The sequence below is a fragment of the Manacus candei genome, unplaced genomic scaffold, assembly GCF_025592945.1.
Source record: "Manacus candei isolate 608988 ecotype Guabito, Panama unplaced genomic scaffold, ASM2559294v1 h1tg000023l, whole genome shotgun sequence".
NCBI lineage: Eukaryota > Metazoa > Chordata > Aves > Passeriformes > Pipridae > Manacus > Manacus candei.
Genome location: NW_026138071.1, coordinates 10,681,733 through 10,709,308, shown reverse-complemented (window position 1 = coordinate 10,709,308; position 27,576 = coordinate 10,681,733). Strand labels below are relative to the sequence as shown.

At 35.0% G+C, this 27,576-nt stretch overlaps 1 protein-coding gene across 4 annotated transcripts in view; it reads left to right on the top strand.

The window, feature by feature from the left end:
- The first annotated feature begins 652 nt into the window (after positions 1–652).
- Positions 653–27,576, top strand: part of LOC127471015 (sodium channel protein type 1 subunit alpha) — a 165,377-nt gene continuing 138,453 nt past the window's right edge. Inside the window, exons 1-16 of one of the 4 annotated variants that reach the window (XM_051787333.1) lie at positions 653–995; positions 2,786–2,904; positions 4,153–4,242; positions 5,547–5,675; positions 6,093–6,184; positions 7,225–7,461; positions 10,077–10,140; positions 11,222–11,363; positions 12,193–12,399; positions 13,186–13,467; positions 13,971–14,318; positions 15,839–15,971; positions 16,768–17,006; positions 18,373–18,546; positions 19,697–20,053; positions 21,950–22,402. In XM_051787333.1, the coding sequence (XP_051643293.1) occupies positions 723–995; positions 2,786–2,904; positions 4,153–4,242; positions 5,547–5,675; positions 6,093–6,184; positions 7,225–7,461; positions 10,077–10,140; positions 11,222–11,363; positions 12,193–12,399; positions 13,186–13,467; positions 13,971–14,318; positions 15,839–15,971; positions 16,768–17,006; positions 18,373–18,546; positions 19,697–20,053; positions 21,950–22,402 (3,339 nt within the window). In that variant the 5' untranslated portion in view covers positions 653–722. Of the gene's footprint in view, positions 996–2,785; positions 2,905–4,152; positions 4,243–5,546; positions 5,676–6,092; positions 6,185–6,355; positions 6,377–7,224; positions 7,462–10,076; positions 10,141–11,221; positions 11,364–12,192; positions 12,400–13,185; positions 13,468–13,970; positions 14,352–15,838; positions 15,972–16,767; positions 17,007–18,372; positions 18,547–19,696; positions 20,054–21,949; positions 22,403–27,576 lie in introns of those variants that run through there. The other 3 variants (XM_051787331.1, XM_051787329.1, XM_051787330.1) reach the window with 3 other exon arrangements.

Here is a 27,576-nt window from a genome sequence, read left to right as displayed (position 1 = left end):
ATAGAAATTAGAAGCCCTAAAAGAGAAAGACAAAACTTCAGCCCAGTTGCTTTCTGCTTGTGCACATGGCTTTAAATAAAGAATGCCTTTATGTAATACCTGTCTAATAGTATAATATGAACATTAGTCTAGCAAGTAGTATAAGCCACTAGATGGAGTAATGTTGCCATGAGAAATTGAGAGTAATAGAAATATCATGGTTTTTCTTTCTACTTTTGTAGTATATGTGACAAGCTTTTTTAAAGTACTGTACCAACAATGTATAAATCCATGTCTTAGAAGTTTTAACCACTCACTGCAGTACTTAGCTGTGCTATTATATTTCTTACATTTTCACAATAAGGTAACGATGTTAGGCTAGGGAAAGTGAGAATGTTTTTCGTTTTTCTTGTTGTGAGATATTAACCTGAGCTCTAACAAACTATAAGCAAATCTTAACTTTCCCCCCCCCCTATTTTTTTTTGTTACATCATAACTTCTATCTCTTTGCCATGTTGTTACTGGTAGCTAATTTTCTGTTAGGTATCTGACAATTAATTGAAATACTTCTTGCTACAGTGCTTTTTAAGTAGAAAAGGGGCAGATGATGACTATGCCAAAAACTTTTGTGTGGGGATCTTGGTGGTGGTGCTCTCTAGTTTCTGTTTGTTTGTTTTTTCCTGTTTTCCCAGGATCTTCTTGCACAAGAGCCTAAAAGCATTTAAAATTTGCAGAATGAAAAGATGGCACGGGCAATGCTGGTACCGCCAGGACCTGAAAGCTTCTTCTATTTCACCAAAGAATCTCTTGCAGCTATTGAAAAACGTATTGCTGATGAAATATCTCATTGTGACAAAGATGAGCCTAAAGATGATGGTGGTCATGAAGAAAATCACCCAAAGCCAAGCAATGACTTGGAGGCAGGAAAGATACTACCATTTATTTATGGTGATATTCCTTCAGGAATGGTGTCTGAGCCCCTGGAGGACCTGGACCCATATTACATCAATAAAAAAGTAAGTATTTTATATTGAGAGTGTAATTAGAACACTCCTGTTGAACTATATAGGGTTAAGTGCTCTGGTGGGGAGGTGGTCAGAAGCCCTTATTGAGGTGACATCATGTTAATTGTTTTAATTACACTGTAAAGACAGCTGACTTCAACTTGCTTAAGTTGTTTTTTGGTTGGGTTTTTTTTTTAAGAGTTTTATTTTAATGTCTAATATTACTGTATTTTACTTAATGGATTCTGCATTAAATATCCTGTAATCTCCTCAGATCTGATTGAAAGCTGAAGCATTTGAAAATTTCCCCTCTGTCTGGCTACTCTCTGGGTTTTTTAGGAAATGTAGCACCTGAGATCTAGTTCATGGCAGTAGTCCTTGGACAAAGTGCTCATTCAGTCATATGCCAAAACAATCACTGTCAAAGAATTCTCGAAATATCATAAAAAATATTTGTTTTACAAAAGTAAAAAAAAAGGAAATATTTTAATATTGGGTCTATGTTATAGACCTAATATAAACCTATATATATATTAAAATATAAAATATATATATCTTTTATATTTATATATATATAAAAATATATAAAAATATATAGAGTATATATAAACTCTAAATTTATATATATTATAAGTATATTTTATATATAAATTTTATATATATAAATTTATGTATAATTACTCAGTTTCTTCTGTAGATACAACTATAACAAAAGAAAAGAGCGAAGTGATTACTTTGGCAAGTACAGATGAAGAAAACATACTTTTATGTAGGCATGTGAAGTAAAATGTCCAGAAAGAAAACTAAATTGAGTTTACATTAAAAAGACAGGACAAAGTAAGCAGGAAGTGGTTATTTTATTGTGTAAATCAATAAAATGCTTTTTGAATGAAAAACATAGAGCAGTTTCTTGAAATGAAGTACTGGATAATCAACAAATTAGTATCTCAGAAGTAAGAAATTGACCAAAGAGCTGTATTATCTCTGGAAGAAGCAATTTAGTTAAAGCAGTGGGTTTTTTCTCGTACAGAATGTAGAAGATCAATAATCAGTTGTAGATTATTTTTTTTAGTTATTTTAGTTTTTGTTCTCTCAACTTTATGAATACTTCTGACAAATGACCTGTTTCTTTTACAATAACATATCACTGGAATACAGAAAGATTCAGTGTTATAACCTTCTTGTTTCCAGATATTAGCCTTTTGGGGGGAATAATAATAAGACGTTAAAATCATAAGAATTAAGATTTCATTAGATGACATTTTCATTGTGTCTCCTAGTTAAAATCAAAAATGTTTACATGGATGGTGCTAGTGACAAATGCACAGGCAATAGAGGCAATAAAGCCTTTAAAAAATGAAGGCTGTCTCAACTCAGAGGCAGTTTTAACATGTTGAAACGGTTAAATATTTGCTCATGAGTGTCCAAAAATGGTTAGTTAGGGCCTTTGATTTGCATTGCCAGCTTTAATCTGAAGTACAAGTAATAGAGCTGCATTAAATCTAAATGTTAAAAGTGACATATTTTTAATTATATTTTTAATGTAATTACCTAATCCTAGAAAATGCTGAAATGCAGATTTTGTTTAAGAGCACAGAAATAAAGAATGCATGAGTTTTCATGGTTCATGTGAAAATTTAGAATCTGATATTTGCTTGTATAATTCTACTGAAAACAAATATGGCAGCTACTTAGATCTGTGTAAGTACAGCCTCTATAAAGGTAAGATTGCTAATATGTATCCTTAATTTCCTATTTCCTATCCCACTTCCCCAACACCCTTTTTGTCTATTTTTTTAAAGACATTTATAGTATTGAATAAAGGGAAGAAAATCCACAGGTTCAGTGCCACACCTGCCTTGTACCTTTTATCTCCTTTCAATATTATTAGAAGAATAGCTATTAAGATTTTGGTTCATTCATATCCTTTTTGCAGTGGTTTATTAAAAATTATTACTGATTAATTTTACTATTATTAGCACTGGTGTTTTTAGTTTAGTGTTTAAACGTGTTCCTACCTTTAACTCTTTCCTCTCAAAATCAATCAGAGCTAAGATTAGTCACTATAAGCTGCTGATTAAATTCCGAGGAAGTCACTAGTGAGGTTCCCCAAGGTGCAGTACTGAGCCCAGCCTTGTTTAATATCTTTATTGATGATCTCCATGAAGGATTGAGTGTACCCTCAGTAAATTCACAGATGGCACCAAGCCGGGTGTGAATGTTGATCTGGTGAAGGATATGGAACCTCTGCAGAGGGATCTGAAAAGGCTCAAGATGGACCAAGACTAACAGCATGAGATTCAACATAAACAAGTGCCAGGTCCTACACTTTGGCCACAATACTCCCATGCAGTGACATAGGCTGGGCAAGAGTGCTTGGAAAGTGGCTCAGTGGAAAAGGACCTGCAGGTGCTGATCAGCTGCCACCTGAACATGAGCCAGCCTGTGCCCAGGTGGCCAAGAAGGCCAAAGGCATCCTGGCTTGTATCAGAAAGAGTGTGGCCAACAGGACCAGGGCAGTGATTGTTCCCCTGTACTTGGCACTGGTGAGGCCACACCTTGAGTGCTGTGTTCAGTTCTGGACCCCTCAGTAGAAGAAAGACAGTGAGGTCCCAGAGAAGGACAGTGAAGCTGGTGAAGGGTCAGGAGCAGCACATGCCCTGTGAGAAGCAGCTGATGGAGCTGGGGGGGTTTAACCTGGAGAAAAGGAGGCTCAGGGGAATCTTTATATTTCTCTACAGTTGCCTGAAAGGAGGTTGTAGCCCGGTAGAGGTTGGCCTCTTCTCCCAGGCAGCTAGTGACAGGGTGATAGGATATAACCTCAAGGTGTGCCGGGGGAGGTTCAGATTGGACTCAGGAGGAATTGCTTCATGGAAGGGCTTGTCAAGCATTGGAATGGGCTGCCCAGAGAAGTGGTGGAGTCACAATCTTTGGGGTTCTCAAGAAATGACTGGATGTGGCACTTTATGCCATGGTCTAGTTGACAAGTGATCAGTCAAAGGTTGGACTTGATGGTCTCAGAGGTCTTTTCCAATCTAAATGATTCTGTGATAACTGTATAGCCAATATATATGATTTGTATCAATATTCTATGGCCTGTCAATTCCTCATATTTTATGTTATGCAAATTCAGCTTTTAAAAGGAGTATGTTCCTTAACTACAGTCAACATGGTTCAACATGCTCATTATGCTCACTATTATGGCAAACTGTGTATGTATGACATGGGCTAAACTTCCAGAATGGATGAAGATTGTAGAGTAAGTATACTTAAATTGGCTAATAATTTTTAAAGTAGTTTAAAAATGACAAGCAAATTAAGAGCTAGACCATGTAGTTTTACTTACCCTTCTGTGTAATATCTTTTTCTTACTTAGGGTTTGGTCCTAACTGCAACTCAAAGCAGCAGTTTTGCAAGCTCTGTGAAGGAAAGAAGCTGTGACATTGTTAATCTCTTTCTCTGAACAAAACACTGATAAATACTTTTCATCAGAATATTTGTACAAATAATGTTCTTATGCATTCTTGGGCTGTTCCTTTATCATTAAAAAAAAAAAAGAGAAAAAGAAAATAACCATTGAAGCTGAAACTACTGCTTTTCAGTACAGAAGATACTTTCTGTAGCCCTTTTGAAACACCTTCATTTTGTACAATGAAATTTTAAAAATAGGACACCCTCTATAAAGAAAATACCTCTACTGGGGATAATTGTTTGATATTCTCAAGTCTATCTGCTCAGCCATTGAGTACCTTTAGTAAATATTAGGTTTCACTTACCCATGGATTTTATTTCTGACATGGCAACCATGCTGAAATTTTTATTTGAACAAAAATATTTTTTTTCATGTTAGTCATGATTATTATTACCACATCTGGAGTAAACCTGGAGTACTGTGTCCAGTTCTGGGCCCCTCAGTTCAGGATGGATATTGAGGTGCTGGAGCAGGTCCAGAAAAGAGCAGCAAGGCTGGTGAAGGGACTCGAGCACAAGTCCTGTGAGGAGAGGCTGAGGGAGCTGGGGCTGTTCAGCCTGGAGAAGAGGAGGCTCAGGGGAGACCTCATCACTCTCTACAACTGCTGTAAAGGAGGTTGTAACCAGGTGGGGGTTGGTCTCTTCTCCCAGACAAGACAAGAGGACCTGGTTTAAGCTGTGCCAGGGGAGGTTTAGGTTAGATATTAGGAAGAAATTCTTTACAGAGAGGGTAATCAGGCATTGGAATGAGCTGCCCAGAATCCACCAGGGAAGTGGTGGATTCTCCGTCCCTGGAGGTTTTTAAGATGAGATTGGATGTGGCACTCAGTGCCATGGTCTAGCAACCACAGCGGTAGGACCAAGGGTTGGCCTTGATGATTTTGGAGGTCCTTTCCAACCTAGCTGATTCTATGATTCTATGATTATTAGTGATGAAATTTCAAAAACTTACATGCTAGGAACTGCAAAAATATGTATGAGTTTGTAACTGCTATTACAGTGCATGTACTAATGACTGGTTTTGAGTTATTTTCCTGTGATGTATCACTGAACAACACAACAGTCTAACTTTTGCTTGAATGTTTCTTACAGGTACACTTTCACTGGAATTTATACTTTTGAATTTCTAGTAAAAGTCCTTGCAATGGGCTTCTGTATAAATGATTTTACTTGCCTTCGTGACCCCTGGAACTGGCTTGATTTTATTGTCATTTCCTTTGCGTAAGTATTTTTTTGAGTCTGTAATAATTTGTTTGGCTTATGTTAGCTCATTTGAAATTAATTGTAGTTGAATTGTGTTTCAGTTTTTTCCACTTTAATATTTCACATTAATGTAGCACATAACAGAATTAGTGGGCTATCCCACAGTACAAAAGAGAAGTTACTGGTGAACAATCAATTTTAATTAGTATTTAAGAAATAAAATCAGGGATATACATTTCATTTTAAATTTGCATTTACTGGAAAAGCTGAAGGGTGCGTTTTTTAGGGAAAACTTAATTGAAACAGGAAAATATGAAAGCAATTTTTTCATTTAAACTTGCTCCTTCAAAAAAAAAAGAGAAAATGTGAATTACAGGTCCAGGTAAGTAGTATACACTCTGCCTAATTCTGAATGACTGTGATTTAATCCTACAGGTATATAACAGAATTTGTAAACCTAGGCAATCTTTCAGCTCTTCGAACTTTCAGAGTATTGAGAGCTTTGAAAACTATTTCTGTAATTCCAGGTAAGAAGTAACTGTGTAAAATAGTACGCGCTCTTGTGTCACCTCTGTTTAACTTTGTGTGTGCTGTCATTGTGTTTGTGTGTGGAATGCCTCACTACAGATATGTGACAGAGCTTGTGGACCTGGGCAATGTCTCAGCATTGAGAACATTCAGAGTTCTCCGAACTTTGAAAACAATATCAGTCATTCCAGGTGAGAAAGAGGTTAAACACTGAGGCTGACTGAAACTCCACAGAAGCTGAACTCATGTTTTTAACAGAAACATCCAGGTTTTAGTATTAACTTCATTCCCTTTTCTAATTCTCTAAAACACTCAACCTCAGAGTTTAATACATTGTTGCATGGGAAACTCCTTTACATAGCCTGTATATATTTCCATTTCATGATGTCAAACTTTCACACATTAAGGATCAAAATGAATTCCTTATATATTTCTCTAACTAATTTGAGTGTTACTATTTATGAAAGATTGAAAATTTTAGTGTGTTGTAAAACTTGAATCCTAGAGGAATGAGATAATAAAAAGTAGCATGGAAATTGCATGATATATTTATTAGCTTATGATGCCTATCTTCACCAAACTCCATCTCCAGTGGAATAGGGTGCATTAGGATGCAGACATTAAAATTACTACTGAAATACAGTTGTGCTCTCTTTTGGTTTGATGTTAGAGAACTAATGTATTGTATATTGGAATGGAACACTGGAAAAGGTTTGGAGCAAGAGGCATCAAAAAGCAAAGAAAATGAACTATTTTCTTTAGGTGTAATTTACATGTATTGAGAGCATAAATTAAAAGTTCTTCATTTCAAGAGCGGGTGGTTTGGAATGTGTACCATTCATCCTCCTCTATACATTATTTTCAAATTAATCTTTCAGGAATGATGAAAACTTATTGGTATCTCTTCCTTTTGAAAATATTTTTGTGAAAAAAAGACTATTTTTTTGTGAAGCTATGCATGATAATTAGTAGTGTTTGCATTGCATTTTAGCTTAGGTAAATATTTAGTATTAAAATAAAAATCTGCCTCTGTTTGCAGGCTTGAAGACTATTGTTGGAGCATTAATTCAGTCTGTGAAGAAGCTCTCGGATGTTATGATCCTGACTGTGTTTTGCCTGAGTGTATTTGCACTAATAGGATTGCAGCTGTTCATGGGCAATTTGAAGAATAAATGCTTGTTCTGGCCACCAGAAAATTCAACAGCTTTTAAAAAATACGTAGTTCCATACTTTAATGGTACAGAATTTGACTGGGAAGCATACATTAAGGAAGAAAGTAAGAAATAATGTTGTGACTTTCTAAAATTTTTGTGTAAAAACACACACAAACACAAGTTAACTGTTTCATACTACAGACTAAAGATAAAAAAGCATTTAAATAGGATGACAAAGACTTAGGGTTTGTATGTATTACACCTTAAACTCATGCTGACATGATTGTTCTTTCCATTAGCTGCACTTAGAAATGTATTTATAGGGTTAGTTTGGTTTTAGAATCACAGAATCATGTAGGCTAGACAGGATCTCCACAGTACAAACCAATTGCTGCTCAGCTGCAGGTCCAGTTAGAGCGGACTGCTCAGTGCCTTGTCAGGTCAAGTTTTTAGTATCTCTAAGGAGTGAGATTCCACAGTTTCTCTGGGCAGCCTGTTCCAGCATTTGACCAGTTGCACAGTAACAATGTCAGTTGCTTCCTGTGCTGCATCTGTTGACTGTTGTGAGTCTCTACAGAGTGCTGATGCAGGCAAGGCTGTTAGATCTTGTTGTGTTTTTATTCTTCCTTTCTCATATAACTATTCTTAATACTATACACTCTATACAGTGGCATTGCAATATAGTTTCACTGGGCTCAATTATGGGTCCTTCCAATATTTTTTTCAGCTATTATATTCTGGTCAACTGTGACCGAGGGTGATATCCTCTTGTCACTTTTTTTTAACATGTGTGCATTTTCATTCATTAAGAAACAAGGCCAAATTCGTTTTTTGAAACTACAGCACAGATCTTGGATCCCCATGCCAAAGAATCGGCACATGGCATTTAGGTCATTATCTGAACATTTAGAGTTTTAGCCAGCTCTAAAGCTATTAGGGAAGTAATAGGATTATAATTTTTCTAACATTTATATAAGTACTGTTCTTTGATGGTAGGGTTTTGGCATCACTGTATTTGATTTAAACGTTCAGTTTAGAATCCTCCTCTGTTCTTATATTTTTTATCCCTTGGGCTGTTTCTGACTATTTAAATACTACAATAATTTTTTACCTCGTGAAAACCAAAGCCCTTGTCAGCTTAAAAGGTACATTGATGACATCAACTGAGGATGACAACACATTGATTTAGTTGAGAATAGAGGTTTTTTTCCAGATTTCTGTGTCTTTTCCACATTCAATGCTTGGCTATCCTTATGGTGAAAAGTTTCTCATTATGTCCAGTCAGAACCTCTCTTGTTTTAGATTATGCCCAGTGTCTGTCATTCTTCTGCTAAGCACCAGAACTTGTCTCTGTCCCCTTGATAACTTCCTTGTAGTTACTGGATGCTTTCTACCAACTCCCCCCAGAGCCTTCCCTTTGCCAGGCTGAACACAATCAGGTTCCTTGATCTCTCCTCACATGGTGAACACTCCAGCCCCCTCATGACCTGGGTGACCCTCTGCTGTACTTGCTCCATTTTATCAATGTCTGCTTGCACTGTGGGGCCAAACCTGGAAACAGTTCTCTTGGAGAAGTCTAATGAGTGCAGAGCCAAGGGGGACAGTCACTTCCCTCGCTCTGCAAGCTGGGCTTCTGTTCCTGCAGCCCTGGAGGCTGTTGACCCTCCTGGCTGCCAGGGCACACTGCTGGCTCAGCCTCACCTTGCTCTCTGTCCAACAAAAGTCTCAGGGCACTTTGTGCAGAGTTGCTCATCAGCTTGTCAGTTCCCAGCCCATGTCACTGCAGGGACTCTTCCTTCCCAGGTACACAGCTGCATTTATCTTTGCTGATTTTTATGTGTCTCCAGTCAGCCTGTTCCTCCAGTCTGCCTGGGTCCCTCTGAATGGGGCCTACCCTCACTCCTATGAACTTCTTCCTTGATTTACTATCATCTTTTTTTCTGTATTTTTTATCTCTTTTTTTTTTCTTTTTTTTTTTTAAATTTTATTTGAGGACAGCGCAATTGTTAATCGTTAACAACAAAATATATTCATTTATTTCTGAAGGCTACCACCTCATAATTAGAAGGAAAATTTTGTAAAGTTGTTTATAGTACAGCAGCTGTTATTGTCATTGGAACATCCATCTTCTTTTTAAATGCTGCCTTCATATTTTAGTCACAGGATGTGCTAGTTAATGTTGCTCTGACTTCAAAACTCTCAACCAACCATTAGAAATATTTCCATTTCAAATGAGATAGGCTTTAATTTTCTGATTACAATCTACCTGCTGAATAAGAGAAGTTTTAAGTTTTGTGTTTTCTTTCTCTCGTTTATTGGAAATCATATTTTGGAAAGATATCCAGTGTGCAGTGACTCAAGAAGAGAAAATGGAATTTATACTGTTTAATCATTGTTCTAAGATTTTATTTTTCCACGGTATTTTTGTTTTGTTACCCAGAGAGGTTGTGGATGTCCCATCTCTGCAAGTGTTCAAGGCTAGGTTGCATGGGGCCCTGATCTAGTAAATGGCATCTCTGCACATGGCAGGGGGGTTTGGAACCTCAGATGATCTTTAAGGTACCTTTCAAACCAAGCCATTCTATGATTCTGGGATTGTGCCATTATTGGGAAACCATAGATGGGAGATTATGAACATTCGAAACATGATGATTTGAACACAGGTTCATCCTTAAAAAAAACCCCAAAAAACAACTCCTTCCATTTGTAAACATATCTCTTCCTATTTTTTCTTTAGGTCATTTCTATCGCCTAGAAGGAGCAAAGGATTTTTTGCTTTGTGGCAATAACACAGATGCAGGGTAAGGTACACTGAAAATTCCATACTACATGTCTAAACATGTAAAAAATATCAATCTAAACTTAGATATTGTGTTATCAATTGCTTAAGAACATACTACTTATTCATAGGTTTTATGCAACTTCTCAACTCTGAAATAGGCATGGGGCACTGAGACTTATGACCAGATTTGGGGATGACACCTTCAGGTTTCTTCTGTCTGGGAACTGCATGCATGACATTGTCTTGCTTTCTCTTTGTGACAGTTCTCTGTAACAAAATCACATAATTCTATTTGCTAATGGTATATCAGTCCATCTCTTGCTTTCAGTTGGTTATGGCTTTAAAACATATATACTTAAGCTATTTTGGTAAACATTTAGTTTATGTATGTAACTATGAGATAATTTTATGTGTCTATAAGTACACATCAAATATACACACACATATGTGAAAAGAAATCTTTATAATGTTTTTCTGTAGAGGTTTTGGAGGCAAGAACCTTTTCTGTCTTTCAAGAATGGAATCATAATTTAAACAGTGTGCCTACAGTTGATATCAAGATTGGATCACCTACTCTCGAAACCGATATGTACAAGTAACCCTATGTGGGTTATTTGCTGCTGAGGAATTGGTAGAATTCGTTAATTAGGCTTACTAATTCACAAATGTGCAGAAACTCAGAAATCTAGTATGCCAACCTCACTGACAGACAAAGTTCAGCATAAAATTCATATGCTTTCCTTTTTCTGCATGGTAGTATCTGCTTCTTCAGATCTCTGTGTAAAGTAAATATGTTGTTTTAATTGAAGAGGTATCTGTAGAACTAATACCAAACTGTTGGGAATAAGTTTTATTTTGTCTATAATGAAAGGGTGTAAGAAGAAATATTTTCATTTACTTGTTTGTTCTTCCTGGATTTTTCTTTAAAGAACACTCTTAATTTCCTCACTAATTTTTGAAATGTTGTAAGCCATAAATAGCAGCACCCTTCACAGATGAAACTTCCTTAGAAGCTCAAGGCATAACAATTAAAAAAAAAAAGTTATATATTTGTATATGGATTGCTTTACCTCTTTTTCTTCTTTTTTTTTGCCTCCTAGTAAATGTCCAGAAGAGTATATCTGTGTGAAAGCTGGTAAAAACCCCAACTATGGATATACTAGCTTTGATACATTCAGTTGGGCTTTCTTGTCACTGTTTCGACTGATGACACAGGACGGCTGGGAAAATCTTTATCAGTTGGTGAGTGTATAGTAAAAATTGTGATTAGTGTCTTATTGACCCCAAATCAATCATGGAAAGGCCATTCTTGTTGATATTGCACACCACTGTTGTTGTTAACAATTGAAAATTAATAAAGGAAGCAAATTCAGTTGCAGAATTGAGCAGACATGGACACTTGTTAGAGAGTCTCATGATTTCCGTAGAGGCCCATGAGGGTTTTTTTGATCCTTGATTTAATTTTTACAGTGTATATTAGATTTTGTGCTGCATGATAAGATATTTTCAAAAGTGTCAATGTTGAGTTGAACTTGTAAAAATGTTACAGCAAAATCTGAATCTTAATTCTGTTCTTTTAATCCTATTTCTAGTAACTAAGAATGCATGTCTTGATATAAATTAATTTTCTTACCATAGCTTTTCATTATATGGTGTGTGCAAATGTGTTAATTATAATAAATATTATTTTCTAATTATCTAAACAACTGTAACATTTTTAATTATTTTGGTTATTTCAAATGGAAAGCATGCTAATATATGGTAAACATTCTAAGCATGCAACCTGTGCTATGTGGTTTACATTAATAACTCTGATCCCATATCCTTTTCAAGATTATTAGGTATTGAAAGAGGTTTGTCTCAGAAAAGCATGGTCCTAAAACATGTTTTCCACGTACATGAATGGTCCCTTTGTTTTGATTACTTTGTAATTCAGAAAGCTTGTATGATCTTTCTACAGAAGAAAAACAACTCAGTATTAGTTTTCACTTTTCAAATTCATTAATGCTTATGAACTGCAGAATTGATACATGTCTTCACCAGATGGATCATTTCTCCTCTCCTCCTATAGACGCTACGAGCTGCTGGCACATCGTACATGGTATTTTTTGTTGTGGTGATTTTTCTGGGTTCCTTCTATTTGATTAACTTGATTTTGGCTGTGGTTGCCATGGCCTATGAAGAACAAAATCAAGCAACTATCTTTGAAGCAGAGCAGAGGGAGGCAGACTTCCAACTGATGCTTGAACAGCTGAGGAAGCAGCAAGAAGCAGCTCAGGTATTTTCTAACAAGAGTTTGGGCTTTAGTGTATTTCTTTGTGTGCTATTTGTTAAAAGCAGTAATTAAATTCACATATTAAAAAAACCCCATTCTTCAACATACCTCACAAGTACTTTAGACTGTTTTTTCTATGGCTCTATTGCTTTTTAAAGTTATAATGTCTAAAGCATTAATGAATTTCTGAACTGAGAATAAAAAGTACTCTCCAAATCAGAATAACAGTTTTAAAATAAATATTTCTTATCTCGGGGTATTATCTAGTAACTTGTCATGATGATTTTCCAAATTCTCAGCTTAGAAATATTTTCAATACTTGTCAAACTTTTATTAGAGTGTACAGTGTTTTTGTCCATAAATTTCTGACTAAATTTTGCTACTTTTGTTACTAGCAGTGAATCAAAGACTGGAAGCAGTACCTCAAAGTTTTTTTCCTAAGAGCAGATTAAGGAAGTGGTTACTTACAATAAAAGTTAGAATTAGTTTGCTAAATTAGTACGACTGAAGTATGAATCTGTTTAGCTTTTTTTTTTTTTTTTGCCATTGCATTCACTCTAACTAATACTTTTATTGATTTTCAAATATTTTCAAATGAACTTTGTGGCTGTAGACAATGTGGTCTGTCTCCAAGATATGGATGCAAAGTAGAACTCCATTCATGTTACAGAATTTCATTTGATATAAATCTTAGGAACGAGGGCTATTAATCTTAGGAACAAGGGCTGTATTTTTCTTTTAAAAATGATGTGATTTGTAAAGCATCTCATTAAATAACTGCTGTGGCAGGCAATAGCAGCAACTGTAACAGAGATGACTGAATACAGCGGTGAAAGTGGGATTGCTGGACCCTCAGATACTTCTTCAGAAGCATCCAAACTTAGCTCAAAAAGTGCCAAAGAAAGGAGAAATAGAAGGAAGAAGAGAAAGCAGAGAGAGCTGTCTGGAGAAGAGGATGACATAAAACTTCCAAAATCTGAATCAGATGGAAGTATCAAAAGTAAAGGTTTCCGTTTTTCTTTTGATGGGAACAGACTTACCTATGGGAAGCCATTTACATCACCTCACCAGGTACTGTGAATAGTGTAGTTGTCATTTTTGAAATTTGTGGCATAACCATGATATCCAGATCTTTAGGACCTAGTGGGTCATAACATGCACAGAAGCCTTGCATTTTCCTAGTTTATCTAAAATAGAAATATCTTCTTAATTTGTAAAAGGAAAATTAAAGTATAATGTATGAATGTAGAAGACTAAGGGTATTGATATCTTTTAACTTAATGCATGATCTATATGTATCATTAGAATTTCTATTTTTCTCTTTAAAACAGATGAAACTACATTTTCATCCTTATACATTTTTTCTCTCCAGTAATTGTTTTAGGTACACTGTAAATGTACCCATTCAGATGACTTTCATCTCTAATGTATCTCTGAGAACTGCCTGAGGCACTGTATTAAAGATAACACTGACAGATTCCTGGGAAATATAAATTATTATTTTTTAATACATAGACATGCATTTTGTATATTTGAAATCTTTGGATGGTCAGTTTTTTATGTTTCCTTTGCAGTCTTTGCTGAGTGTTCGTGGCTCCCTGTTTTCTCCCAGGCGTAGTAGCAAAACAAGCCTTTTCAGTTTTAGAGAATACGGAAGGGAGAGAGGATCTGAAAATGAGTTTGCTGATGATGAGCACAGCACATTTGAGGATAATTCGAGCAGAAGAGGTTCTCTCTTTTTGCCGTGCAGACACGGTGAACGGCGCAGCAGTAACATCAGTCAGGCCAGTAAATCATCAAGAAGGCTGACAGCACTTCCAGTGAATGGGAAGATGCAGAGTGCTGTGGACTGCAATGGAGTGGTTTCCTTAGTGGATGGACCACCAGGTCTATTGTCGCCTACTGGACAACTTCTGCCAGAGGTGATAATAGATAAACCGTCAACTGATGGCAATGTAAGACAGTTTTAAATTACTCCGGGTTTCATGGCCTTTCTTTATTGCACCAGACAATGTTTTAATGTGATTAATTGCTTTGAAAATTGATGAGAAGTTGTGAATGCTTTTGCAGATCTTGCTGTAATGAAATGGTTTTGCGGTGATTCAATCAAAAGTGAGTGGCTGAAGCATGAAAATGAAAGAGAACAAAATAGTATGTTTTTTATATACATGCAAAGCAAGGATATGCATGCATAGTGAATCCAATTAGTAATCTTCCGTTGCTAAATCTGTTTTAGAACTCAGAATAGGGTGCTCAGCTTCCTGAAATTTTCCATAAATTATTGTTTCAATTTTTTTTTCTTTCTTTATGGTTTTGGGCTCCCTTTAAAAGTATTTCCTAATTCTCTGTCAGTAATCTACTGGTTCTGCAGCAAATATATATACAATATATATTTGATATTGTGCAAATGTAACATCATTACATTTAGAAGCTCTGAAAGCTTCTGTTTAGAAGCTCTGAAAGCGGTTTTTTTGTCCTGGGTCTGAGAGATTATCTGAGTTTCTCACTGCCTAGGATCAGGGTATCATTGAAAAAAAAAAAGAAACCAACAACACAACATGAAAATTCATCCATTTATCCCTATGCTCAGTTTTTCCTTTTCCCTCAGTTTGCTTTAGGAGTGGACCACAGACATCCACATGCTTTTTCGTAGAAACCTTATTTTATTGAAATAGAAATTCCTCTATGGATCACACGACCTTGGAAGTACATCAGTCAGGTTTCTTATAGTTATCAGCCAGATGCTTTACTGTTCTAATCTTCTTGTTGTTTATTATAATTTCATTTTCATGCATTTATTTAATTTACTGAAAAAAAAATCTACCCATTCTCATGCATTAAAAACTTCTTCAATAATAAAACTACAACACAGCTTTCATTTTTTTTAATAAAATATTGTAAAACAAGTGTTCATTTTTGTCAGACTTACTTGTTTCTTCAGTTGAAATTCATAGAATAAATCAGAACTCGTAGCTATTCAGTGTAGAAAATATAATTTAAATAAGTTTTGAATGGGTACAAAGATCAATTCTCATCTATTAAAACCAATTTATGGAATAATTGTTGCGGCAGAAAGCTTCCTACCATTAGTAGATTGCTGTAAGTATCTTGTGAATGAACTAAAGTGAAATATTGGTAGAGAAAATGTGTAATTAGCAAATGGGAGTTTTTCGACTCCAGTGCTGCAGCAGTCTTGCTTTGTTTCCTTGGCTGTGACCCCCTCCAAAATTTGTTTGTATCCAGTGTGGAATTAATAGTATTTAACTATAATGCAGTGGTAATATTGAAACTAAATATCCAATTTTTTTTAGTGCTTTGTAAGTATTAACAGCATTTAGAAGTACAGCATGAAAATAGCAGTTTGAAAAACCCATGGTATTTCTAAGTTGAATTTAATTTACACCCTCTTCTTTTTTTTTTTTTTTTTTTTTTTTTTAAATAGAGCACTGCTACAGAAAGAGAAATAAAAACCAGGCGTACAAGTTCATATCAAATACCAGTGGAATTGCTGGAGGATCCCAATGTAAGGCAAAGGGCCATGAGTATAGCTGACATTATCACAAATACAATGGAAGGTGTGTTATAACTGCAGATACGTGAACTTTCTTGACATAGACTTGCTTGAAGGTATTATATCACAGTGCAAATACAGAAGACAAAAAATAAATTGAAAAGTAGAAAAAAAATGCGTGTATGTAATGAAAAAGGAAGGAGAAGAATCTGATAAGCAGGCTAAAGCAAAAAACACACTGTAATTAAAATAGATAATGTGTATATGTTTTATACTATTTATTAATGTTTAGCAATGCAGTTATTTGAAGAAACCTTCTGATAACTTTTCCTCTATCTGTACTGTAAAAATATTACAGAAAATTAAAGGCCAGGCCTTAGTTAATAAGGAGAAGGAAATTTTTAGTAGGATTATCTGGAATGATTACTAGTGAAAATCTTGAAAAAAGCGTGAATAATTTCCAAAAACCTATTTAGGATGAAATTAGGCTCATTATTTTCCTGAAAATAAATAATTAGATGTTTGAGAGGACTGTGAAGTTGAAAGTATAACTGAAAAAAAAAATCCCTAAACGTAAGTATAGGGATTTTTTGATGTTTTGGGGTTTTGTTGAAACAAGATTATATAATATTAAAAATAAACAAGTATTTCAATTATTAGCTCAAAACTCTTAAGGTTTTTCTTTTAATCTTCTAAAACCTTTTCAACCAGAAAACAATAGGTTAAATTCCTGGAAATCTGAGGAGGTTCCTATGAACATCCTTGGTGGTTTCAGGTATAAAGATTAAAACTTGAAAAAGCTAAAAATTATCTTCACTTTCTCCAAAACTTCCTCACTATAAGTTTCTTTTTTTCCCCAGAACTTGAAGGATCCAGACAAAAATGTCCACCTTGCTGGTGCAAGTTTGCTAACACTTTCTTAATTTGGGATTGTTGTGAGCTCTGGTTAAAAGTAAAGAGTGTAGTGGCATTTATTGTAATGGATCCACTTGTTGATCTGGCTATCACTGTTTGCATAGTTTTAAACACACTATTTATGGCCATGGAACATTATCCAATGACTGAAGATTTTGAGAATGTACTTAAAATAGGAAATCAGGTAAGTCCTTCAATCTGTGTAATTTGATACAATTGGAACTTGGTTTCTCTTTGAAATAGAATTGCTTTTATTAATTTTATCGTCTCATAAAATAAATGTTAAGGGTTTAATTATACCATTTGAGATATGTTGTATGTAAGTTTGATTTCTGTATTAAAATTTCTTCAAATACACTTTTCAACAACCAGAGTTTGAATGACACAAAACTGAAAGAAATATGGCTTGTTTTTGTTTAGTATCACAAAAATAAAGTAGGAGCCAAATTAGATTTTTTTAACTATAGGCACCATTGATAACAGAAGAAAAGTTGAATGCTATTTTGGATTATTATTTTTCACTGCTATTTTTGTGTATTGATGTTGTATTTTCATGAAGAATGTTTATTTGATTGGTCCATAACAATTGCAAGGCAAAGAATATATGACTTGTAAGAGTATCTTGATACCATTGGGTTTTGTTCCCCAGTAGACAGAGTCTGTAGGTTGGGTTTGGTGAGGTTTTGTGATCGTGGCTGCATGTTTCACCCAGAAGACTCCCATTTTTTCCTTTCCCATGTAATGCAGTAACTTGAGCTGTGTGAGTATAACTGTTCCTTAGTGCTAAGAATTTGTGCGTGCTCCCAGTCAGCTAAAATGTCACTATAATGCTGATGTAGTTTCAGTGGTTGCTTTTTTGCTTTTTGGACCTTTTAAAGAATGCTTCTGAATTTTTTAAAGTTTGCTCATCTTTCTAGTAAAAGATAGTAATTTATGCAGTTTTGTAGATACTGGTGATCATACATCTACAGTAAATACAATGAATTTATTTCAGAGATGTTTTTTGCCTGCTGCTTCAGAAGACATCAGAGACATTCAGAATCAGAAAGGAGTTTTACTTCAAACATGACCCTTCACACAACTGATGTTTTTTTTGGCAGATAGAAAGAGATTATGTGCTTATCTCTGAGTTCCTATGTAGACTTCATTAATAGCACATCACTCCAATTTGTGACCAATTCACATTTTTCCACACTCCTTTGTTAAAGCAGCTTCCATTTGTCAAGAGCAACTGTTAATTATCTTGATGAGAAAAGTTCCTTTAATTAGATGGACAGCAGGTATGAGGAGCAAACCGGAGGCCTGTTAGGAACAGTTTGTTCCTTGGTAGTCACTAAACGTGTCCCAGGTTTAACTGAAATTATGGGTTTATGCTACAGCTCATTTTGATGTTGCCACTTACCTTCTCTGTGGGCTTCAGCTTGTTATGATTTTCCTTACTGACATCCTGCTGTAAGAGGGATGCTACTTCTTACTTAAGTTGTTCTTTATCTGCTGGTTCAACTTATTAATGTTTATCTATAAAGTAACAATAAACATTCTTTCTTCAGGTTTTTACTGGAATTTTTGCAGCAGAAATGGTTCTCAAGATAATTGCCATGCATCCTTTTTATTATTTCCAAGTTGGCTGGAATATTTTTGATAGTTTTATAGTTACTCTTAGTTTGGTGGAGCTTTTTCTGTCAAATGTGGATGGATTATCTGTTCTCCGATCATTCAGATTGGTAAATAATATATCTGCATTAATGAACGAATTATATTTGTATTTCAACTGTACTCATAAAAATAAGACCCTTTTTAGTATTATGTGTATTTTTTACTAAGTGTCACAGGATATCTCTGCAAGCATGTTTTACAAAATTATTTCTGCTGTCATTAAATACTGTGAGCCACTTTATGGTTCAGAAGCAACTAAATACTGTTTTAAGCTGTAATTTTATTATAATTGTTTTAACATGGATGGGTAAAGCTCAATGAAGTGTATAATTTTTTAAGTGTGTATTGAGAGATATAAATAAAACTCTTCTAGTCTTGTTAACTTCCATATGTGGAAATAGCAAAGAGGCTAGAGGTGTTCTTTTCAAATGTAGAAATTATAAAATTCATGGTTTTGAAAAAATTCAAAAAGATTGATTTTTCTTTTCCCCTTAGAAAAAAAAAAGTTTTATTTTATTAGAAAAATATTTTTGTTTTAAAAATGAGAAATGATGTGTGAGACATGCTTTCCTTGTGTTCTGTTTCCATTTTGCATTTCTATTTTTCTTTTATCTGAAAACAAAAAATATTTAATGCATTTTTATTTTGAGTGGGTTATGGGTAAGAAAGAATATGAATTACACTTTTTCTACTTCATAAGTTGAAATGTTTGACTTGCATATTGTGTTTTGCTTTTATTTCCGGACAGTGGGTGTGTCTGATCTTTTTTTAATTTATTGGAGGCAATATTCTTTTGGAATACCTCATTCTTTGAGGATTTCAGAATCCTTTTTTTTCTGTCAGTAGAATTCTGTTGAGCTTTATTATTTTTTTAATTCATTTCTGCACATAATGGTTGAGATTTATGCCATGTTTAGAATTCACTGTCTGAACAAATACAATCCCTGTTCTATTTTTTTCTTGAGTAAGAGAATACAGATATACTACCAAAAAAACCAAAAACAAAGTAAACCACAAAAAAGCAAAGTCTAAAATTTATTAGGTTTTAAAAATGTGTATTTTATGAAACTCCTGGCTCTGTGTAAGTTATAGTTGTTGGAATCATGTTGAAGTTTCTACTTTTTGCTATTGCTGAGAATTGCTAGTTTATAATATATTGCTGTTTCTATAGAATTTTTTAACTACTGCAAATAATACTTCTGTATTTTTGTTTTTCAGTTGCGAGTTTTCAAGTTGGCAAAATCTTGGCCAACTCTAAATATGCTGATTAAGATTATGGGCAACTCAGTGGGGGCTCTGGGCAATCTGACCCTGGTGCTGACAATCATTGTGTTCATTTTCGCTGTGGTTGGGATGCAGCTCTTTGGGAAACACTACAAAGATTGTGTCTGCAAGATCTCTGATAATTGTGAACTTCCACGCTGGCACATGCATGATTTTTTCCACTCTTTCCTGATTGTATTCCGAGTGCTGTGTGGAGAGTGGATAGAAACAATGTGGGACTGCATGGAGGTTGCTGGCCAAGCCATGTGCATTACAGTCTTCATGATGGTCATGGTGATTGGAAACCTGGTGGTATGTAGCCAAAATAATTTTAGAATTCATTTAGAAAAAGAATGGTAGCAGAACCAGTAACTGTTTTTCTAAAAATTATTAAATGGGGATTTTAAATATGTTTTTCATGATTTTGAATTTGTTATGAGTATGGATTCTGAAATAGAGTTTTCTCTTTGTTAGATTTCTGATCCTCTGTAGAATCCTCAGCTTGGAGGATGGCCCCCCTCGGGGGTCTGGAGTGGAATTCAGATACGGATGAGAGAGTGCAGCACCATATGTTCAGGTTTTTGTGGACTACTGGTTACTTAGAGAGGGAGAAAAGAATAAAGGCACTCCAAGTGTTAGGCTTCTAGGATGGGAGTTTGCTGTTTGCAGAAGAGGACATAGCAGGGCGTGCCTCCCTACCTGATTGAAGCATCACTTCCAATCACACATAGCCAGGTTATTAGGGGTACTTTTTTTACCATTTTCTACTCTCTCCTGTCGAAAAGACTACTTTAACATTCATAAGACTCTGAAATGTATGCCATTTTGAGACCTCCTTGTTGCATAGCCAGTACTTTACACAAGTGGTATAAAGAAACTTGAATTAGAAGGCAGTTGTTATGCAGAACATAACCAGATTGGATTACTTCAGCCTTTCTTCCACTTCTTCACCTTTTTGCTTCCTCTTCTGTGCTCTTTACAGATACTTTTAAAGTAGTTGCATTATATCTGCTTTTGTTTTTCTCCAGAGGAAAGCATCATACCTGCATCAGATTGTACCAATATGTGTATACAGTTCTCTTTTTAAATAAGTTTTATATTTATTAACTCACCAGTATTTAAGACTTTAATTGCTCTGCCTTTTCCTCTGCTTTTCTTATTGCCTTCTGAGTCTTCCTATGTTATTCTACATCTCTTCTTTACGCAACTTGCAGTAGCAGAAGGGATTTTAAATTGACCATCCTGAAAGCATTCTCTATAAATAAAATTTCTAACAGGAATAAGTTAATTATCTTTAAACCAGGTGTGCATTGCTTCTAGTTGCATAGCCATTTGCTTCAGTATTTTCTACAAATCTATTGTCTTATAATGGATTGAACTGTGAAGCTTTTTGACCAAAGAAAACTTCCTCCTTAAGTAGTTTTCTAAACCAGAAGTTAGAACTTTGTGCAATGAAGTATCCACCTCTGTGAATTGTCCCACAGTATTTACTGTATTTGGATTTTACTCCATAGCACTGGTAGAATTTCTTACATGAGCAGACATGCCTGCTGTATGTTCAAGGCTGTTTTATCCATTAATCTTTCTGTGTTCCCAACACGTAGTTTTACCCGTTGTCTTCCAGGCTGATAGAAAAACTGATTTGAAGATTTCAAGAGCTGGTACTCTGCTGCTTTGGCGTTCGAATTCCTGGGAGACCCTGGGCTCACATAACTGATACATGTTCTATGTTTTGTCTAGCTGTGGGAAGAGGATGACTTGGGGTTAGAAAACAGAGTGCATTCCTCATTTTTTAAGTCGCACTCAGCAAAATATTTGTGTGAGTTTGGACCAGCATGTAGGAAATGTGTTTTCTGCACAGATCAATTGTGTCTTCTGTTGCAGAGTGCTTTGCTTTGCCAGAGCAGTAAATATGTTGAATCTGTTCAGGCAGAACCAAAGAATCCTTCATTTCTGACCTTGTACAAGCCTGAGCAGAAAAAGAATTTACAAGTTTCAGCAGTGTAAAACCACAAAACCCCCTGTGTAGAGGTATAGGGCAGGTGTTGTGCTTAAATTACATTTGCATTTTATTTTCTGTGTAATTTCCAGAATCTTATACTGTGAAGGAAAGCATGAAACCTATGTTCGTAGTGTGTTCGTGAGAAGCATGTGAATGACAACTGAAGAAATTAATCTCTGTTGTCTTTTTTTTTTTTTTGAAATTAGGTATTGAACCTTTTTCTGGCCTTGCTGCTGAGTTCATTTAGTTCAGACAATCTTGCTGCTACAGAGGATGATAATGAAATGAACAACTTGCAGATTGCTGTTGCAAGAATTCAGAAGGGAATAGATTATCTGAAGAAAAAAGCAGGTGAATGTGTCCAAAAGTCTTGTTTGGGAAAACAAGCTGTTGTAAATCAAAGAACAGCAACAGATCAGTTGAATGATGAGAGACACCACTGCATTTCCAACTGTACCATCGCTGAAATAAGGATAGATACGAATTATCACAAAAATGAGAATGGAATGGCCACTGTTATAGGTGGCAATGATTATACATCATTCATAAACAACCCAAGCCTTACTGTTACAGTACCAATAGCTGATGGAGAGTCTGATTTTGAACATCTAAACACAGAAGAGTTTAGCAGTGACTCAGATTTGGAAGAAAGCAAGGAGGTAAAATTTAAATATTTTATTTTTTTGTATGAGCTAATTATACCAGTTGTATTGTTTCTTTGTATGAATCTTCCTGCTGAGGAATGCAAAACAGTTGTAATTTGAGATTGTTGGACTGTGCTGAGAGTGAATAAATTGAATTGGGTAAGTGGAGCTCAAGGGGGCAGGAAATCCAGGCAGAACTGTATGACCATACATGAACCCATTTATAAAAAGATTTTTGAAAAAACAATCTCTTACAAATTGTTGGTTAAATAGACAAACTAGTATATATGTACAGCATAAACAGTTAAAAGACTGGGTTTTTTATGTAACTGTAATATTTCTGTGAAGGAAGGATGAAAGTAAATTGCTATTTAAAAATATTAGAGAAGATATTAATAAAGAATATGAATACCCTTTTAGGAAAATCAACATTACTTTTACTGGATAAACTTAACAGAGGTGCTAACTCAGGCTACTGAGAGCAGTAACAACAATTTTCGAGTTCTGAGGTTAAAATGATGGGGAAGAACCAAGGGAACAATGTTAGTATTATAAGGTGAATACATCAATTAAAAACTGCTGAGAAAAAGTAGAATTACTGAATGAAAAAATATTGATTTCTTGCTTGCTTGTGGGAGTTTTGAACCAGTCACTTCAAAGACAACTGCCTGACTTTAAACTTGGTCAGCAACTGCAGACTGAGGGGGAAAAGCAAAATTATGGATTTCAGCAGGATCCTGAGAGACAATGAAAATTCAGATAGCAATCTGTGGCTCAAGAGCAGACTGTGTCTAGCATCAATACCCCTGGCATGTGAAGACACCAGAACATTAATAGAGTACCACTGATTGTGTAGACAGCTGTACTCCAGCCTGGATTGTTTTGGATTTTGGTGGGGGATGGAGGGGTGTGTGTTTGTTTGTTTGTTGTTTTTTGGGAGTTCAGTTGATTGGTTTGGAGGGGTTTTGATTGGTTTTCAGCTTTTTAGGTTTTTAGTTGTTTTGTTTTGAATGGGTAATTAATTTGACCATATCATTTCGAAATTGTAGAAAATAAGTTTGTTCTAGAAAAGTGTAGTGAAATTACATTTAGGAAGGTGTAATAAGGTACTCTTTAGGTGTTTCTTTTATTGTAGAGTGCAGTGTTCATTAGTATTACACTTATTTTTGCTATTTCACCAGCTTGTTTTCTGATGCTTAATTTGTTCCACCTACTTTTTGGAGATTTCACTGCTTCATGTATTATATTGACCACTCGGTTGAGAAGACTGTAGATTACTAAGAGACCTCTTTAAAGCAAAGCAAATAATATTCATAAATTCCTTAAAAATCTGACCAAAGGATACTGGACTTCTTAGTGTTTTAATAAAATTTGGTTTTGTGAAAGGAATATTTGATGAACCCAGGTAATCTACTCTTGCTCTGATAACTCTGTTAAATCTGACTCTTACCTGGAAAATATTCTTCAATTGAAGACACCTCATTCTTCACTATTTTATATTTAAGTATTGGGTGACAAAATCTGTCTCCTCACCTGTGATATATTTCTGAAGATGAAACGTAAGTATTAGCTGTTTATGATACTGTTATCTAGTATTAATTTTAACACACTCAAATTTGGAGAAGTGGCTGAGTATTGGTATAGTTGAAAGACAACCATAGGAAATACATAAACTAACAACGAAAAACTATTTCATGTAAACTAGTTCATAGTCAGCAAGGAAATTGTCTTTTGTTTTGTAGATTATTTCAGCTCTTCCTTTCAGACTTTCCCTTTGAATGGGAGCAGTCTATGTTGGAGTTATCAGATAGCTACATTATTTGATAAGCCTTTGAGAAGTTATTGGTGAGAAGTGAGATTAGATTTATAACAGAAGACTAATAAAAGATAGGTCTGAGATACCTGAGGAAATTACAGATTTATTGTTAGGCGTGGGATTTTGTTTTTGATTGCTCTATGTCTGCTGCAATCCATAATGCACCTTAAACTGTTTGAAACTTTTTTTTTAAAGTCATGCAGTTAAACCTAATGTTTGTGGGAAAAATTGCTCATGCAGAAGTTTTCATGTTGGACATGGTATGATTTACTTTTTGTTTTGTTTTGCCCGCAGCTTCTTTCTGAAAGTTACAGTAGATACATATTTAGCACCTAGTGAAGACCAGGAATAACCTTGAAAACGAAATGCAAGGAGAAATAAATTTCTGTCATTTTAAAGGTCTAGTTACTACTATTTAAAGGATGCTTAAACTTGTAGTATACACAGCGTGGGTGTATCTGTCTGTCCTTTTTGTTTGGGGCTTTTTTTTTTGGAGGAGGGGAATTTGAGGATGAAAGGATTTTTGGTGGTGGTTTGGTGGGTTTTTCTGTGGGGTGTTTTTTATGTTCAGGCCCAAGTCCAGTATACCTCTAGGATGTTCTGCTAATCTTACCTCTTCCATTATATCTTTGTGTATGCTTAAAGCTCTAATCCACAGCTATAAATGTGATGTTTTGCAAATGTGTGTCATATCTAGAAAACACATTTTTTACTCAGTTGGAATCCACACTTCTGTTTCCAGCACTCAAACAACGTAAAGGGTACCATGTTTTAACATCATTGCGTACCATTCTTACTTCTCACAGGAGTGAAATAAAGCTGGATCAGTGGCGAATGCAGATCTGGTGCTTTTTAACCAGGCAGAGCAACGTGTCAGCATGTTTACACAGGTTACCTGAACAAATCATACATATATGGTCATTTTTGAGATTGATTGGCCTGCATGCTACTCAGCTACAATATATTTTTCCCCATATGTTGCAATGTAGTGGAAACATACAGAGCTACTCTGTAAGCTGAGCCCCGTGACCCACATCACAGCATGACTGAGGGCAACACCAACATGTTCTTCTCTCCTTGTTACATCTTTGGTATTTTCTGTACTACTTCTGTGGCATAACCTGCATGCTTTGTAGGTTTTTATTATTGTTAACTGAATTATGAAGCGTTAAGACTTCAAGGTTAAAAGAGGTTAACAACCTATGATTTTATGAAAATGAATAGTCCTCATAATGTTTTCTGTCATCTCTTGTACCATGTTTTTAGCTGTCGTGTAATTATGAACATTTTCTGAGCATGTTCATTTGACCAGTGCCTCTGTAATATTACATATATACAGTTACCTGTATGCTAAAGTGTTTATATCTTTGATATAAATTGTTTTGTGTTTATTCACAGTGTTTTTATAATTTGCATTCCAGTTTTCTCATATAAGAGAAGCTAAAATATAGGATGAAAGATACACTTCTAGGGATAATCAAACTTTTTTTTATACATATGCATAGTTCTTTGGATATGGATGTAATGATACAAACTACTCACAAAGTTTGTATATGTCTGTAAGATTGGAAGTTAGGGCATCATTTATGAAAGTTTTGTTCTTCATTGTCAGTAATTGTTTCTCTGTGAACTTAATCCAGTTGCTTAATTTTTATCAAGATAGACCTAAAACATAATTTCAATCAAAAGTTCTGTGTAGATTTCTGTGTAGCTGTCTAAATATATCTGGGGTTTTTATAACTATATAAATAAGGAAGTTCAAACAAAGAAGAAATATAAAAATAGGAAAATCCGGAATATGAGTAAAAGTAAGACAATTGTTAAATAGATGAAATACGAACTAATAGCCTACCAAATCTCTAAATTCAGGAACTCCAGAACTATAAAACAAACCTTAATTGTACCAAGTTATGTATTTCTTATTCCTGATGATCTCTTCTGAATAGTTGGGCTCTTCCTCTCTTTGTCATATTGAGGTATTCCTTTTCCAAATACAAATTTTGTTTACATGGTTTTGTTGTGGAATCCTGCATTTTTTTTGTGTGTATTCTTTGGCACTGTTTTATATATTGGAAAGATTTAGGCCTCACTTTTTTTGTTCAAGAGGGGCCTGTAAGCTGTTCAGAAAGAAGAAATGTTAAAATGTCTTTGTAAGGATTTTTCCAAACCATTTTAGAAAAGGCACTTACACAGGGGAGAGAAGAATGTGGTAGTATCCCATCCTAGTGGTCCCAAGTGTGGGGGAATTAGTCTCATTTGATGGATATTGTTTATGTGACACTGGTCCTGCTTCAAGCTTCTGCTGATATGAAATTAGACAAGTGCAGAGCAGCACACAAACCAGTAAAGCAGGAGCTTGTAATCATCTGAATATCACTTTGTCTTACTTACCCTTCATTGCATAATAACATGATGCTTTTTTTAATAGATACACATGCCAATTTTTTCCTAAGTTACAGAGTAGGAGCAGTAGGTTTTGAGTTTAGTTTGTTGAAAAAAAAGTATTTTCTATGGAGAATCTTCTGCTTTCTTTAAAAGGTACACTTTAACTGTAGACATGGTTATTTTTATTCTTTCAGGAAAAGATCCCAATAAAAGTGACTTTACTAACTGTGATTATGCTGAAGAGTACCCTACTCAGTGATAATTCAACATGATGATTACAAAAAATGTGCTTTGTGTACTTTTTGTTGTTTAATTAATAGTTGACAGTAAATGGAAAAATGAGGGTTTTTTTTAACTGAAGTATTTCCTGTTAAAAATAGATCTGATTGACTAGGCAGATAGCCAATGGATGGAATATCAAAAGATCCAACACTGGTGCTTTCTCTTATGTTTCTACATAGTAATATTTTTGGATCCTCTTTTCTAAGAGGTTGCTAACCATGTTCTCCAAAGCACTGTTATCAGCAATTGTCTTTCACGTTTTACTGTAGTGCTTTACCTCTTCTTCAGCAAAAAGAGACTTGGTGATCTTAAATTAAAAAGCAAAAGAGAGAGAGATCCTTAGTTAATGGAAATATGAGAGTATGCAGTGCAGTCATCCAGTGAGTTGGGGTTTTGTGTTTTTTTTTTTTAATTACGCAAGACAATCTTTCCCTCTTATTCCTCCTCTTAACAACTGTATTGCTGATATGTTTGTTCTTTGCTTTGGAGCTTCAGTGGAACAATTTGTAGTAGTAGTAGTAACATTTTTCTTGCAAATATTTGTGCCATTATACCTTGAATCCTTCAGAAATACAGCCAGATCATAAGCATCAAATTATGACCTTAAAACAGAACAGGAGATATTTATATTGAAAAAATTAAAGTATTCAAAATCTGAATAGCTTTTCACTGCCAACAGTGAAAAAGAAAAAGGATATTGTATTGA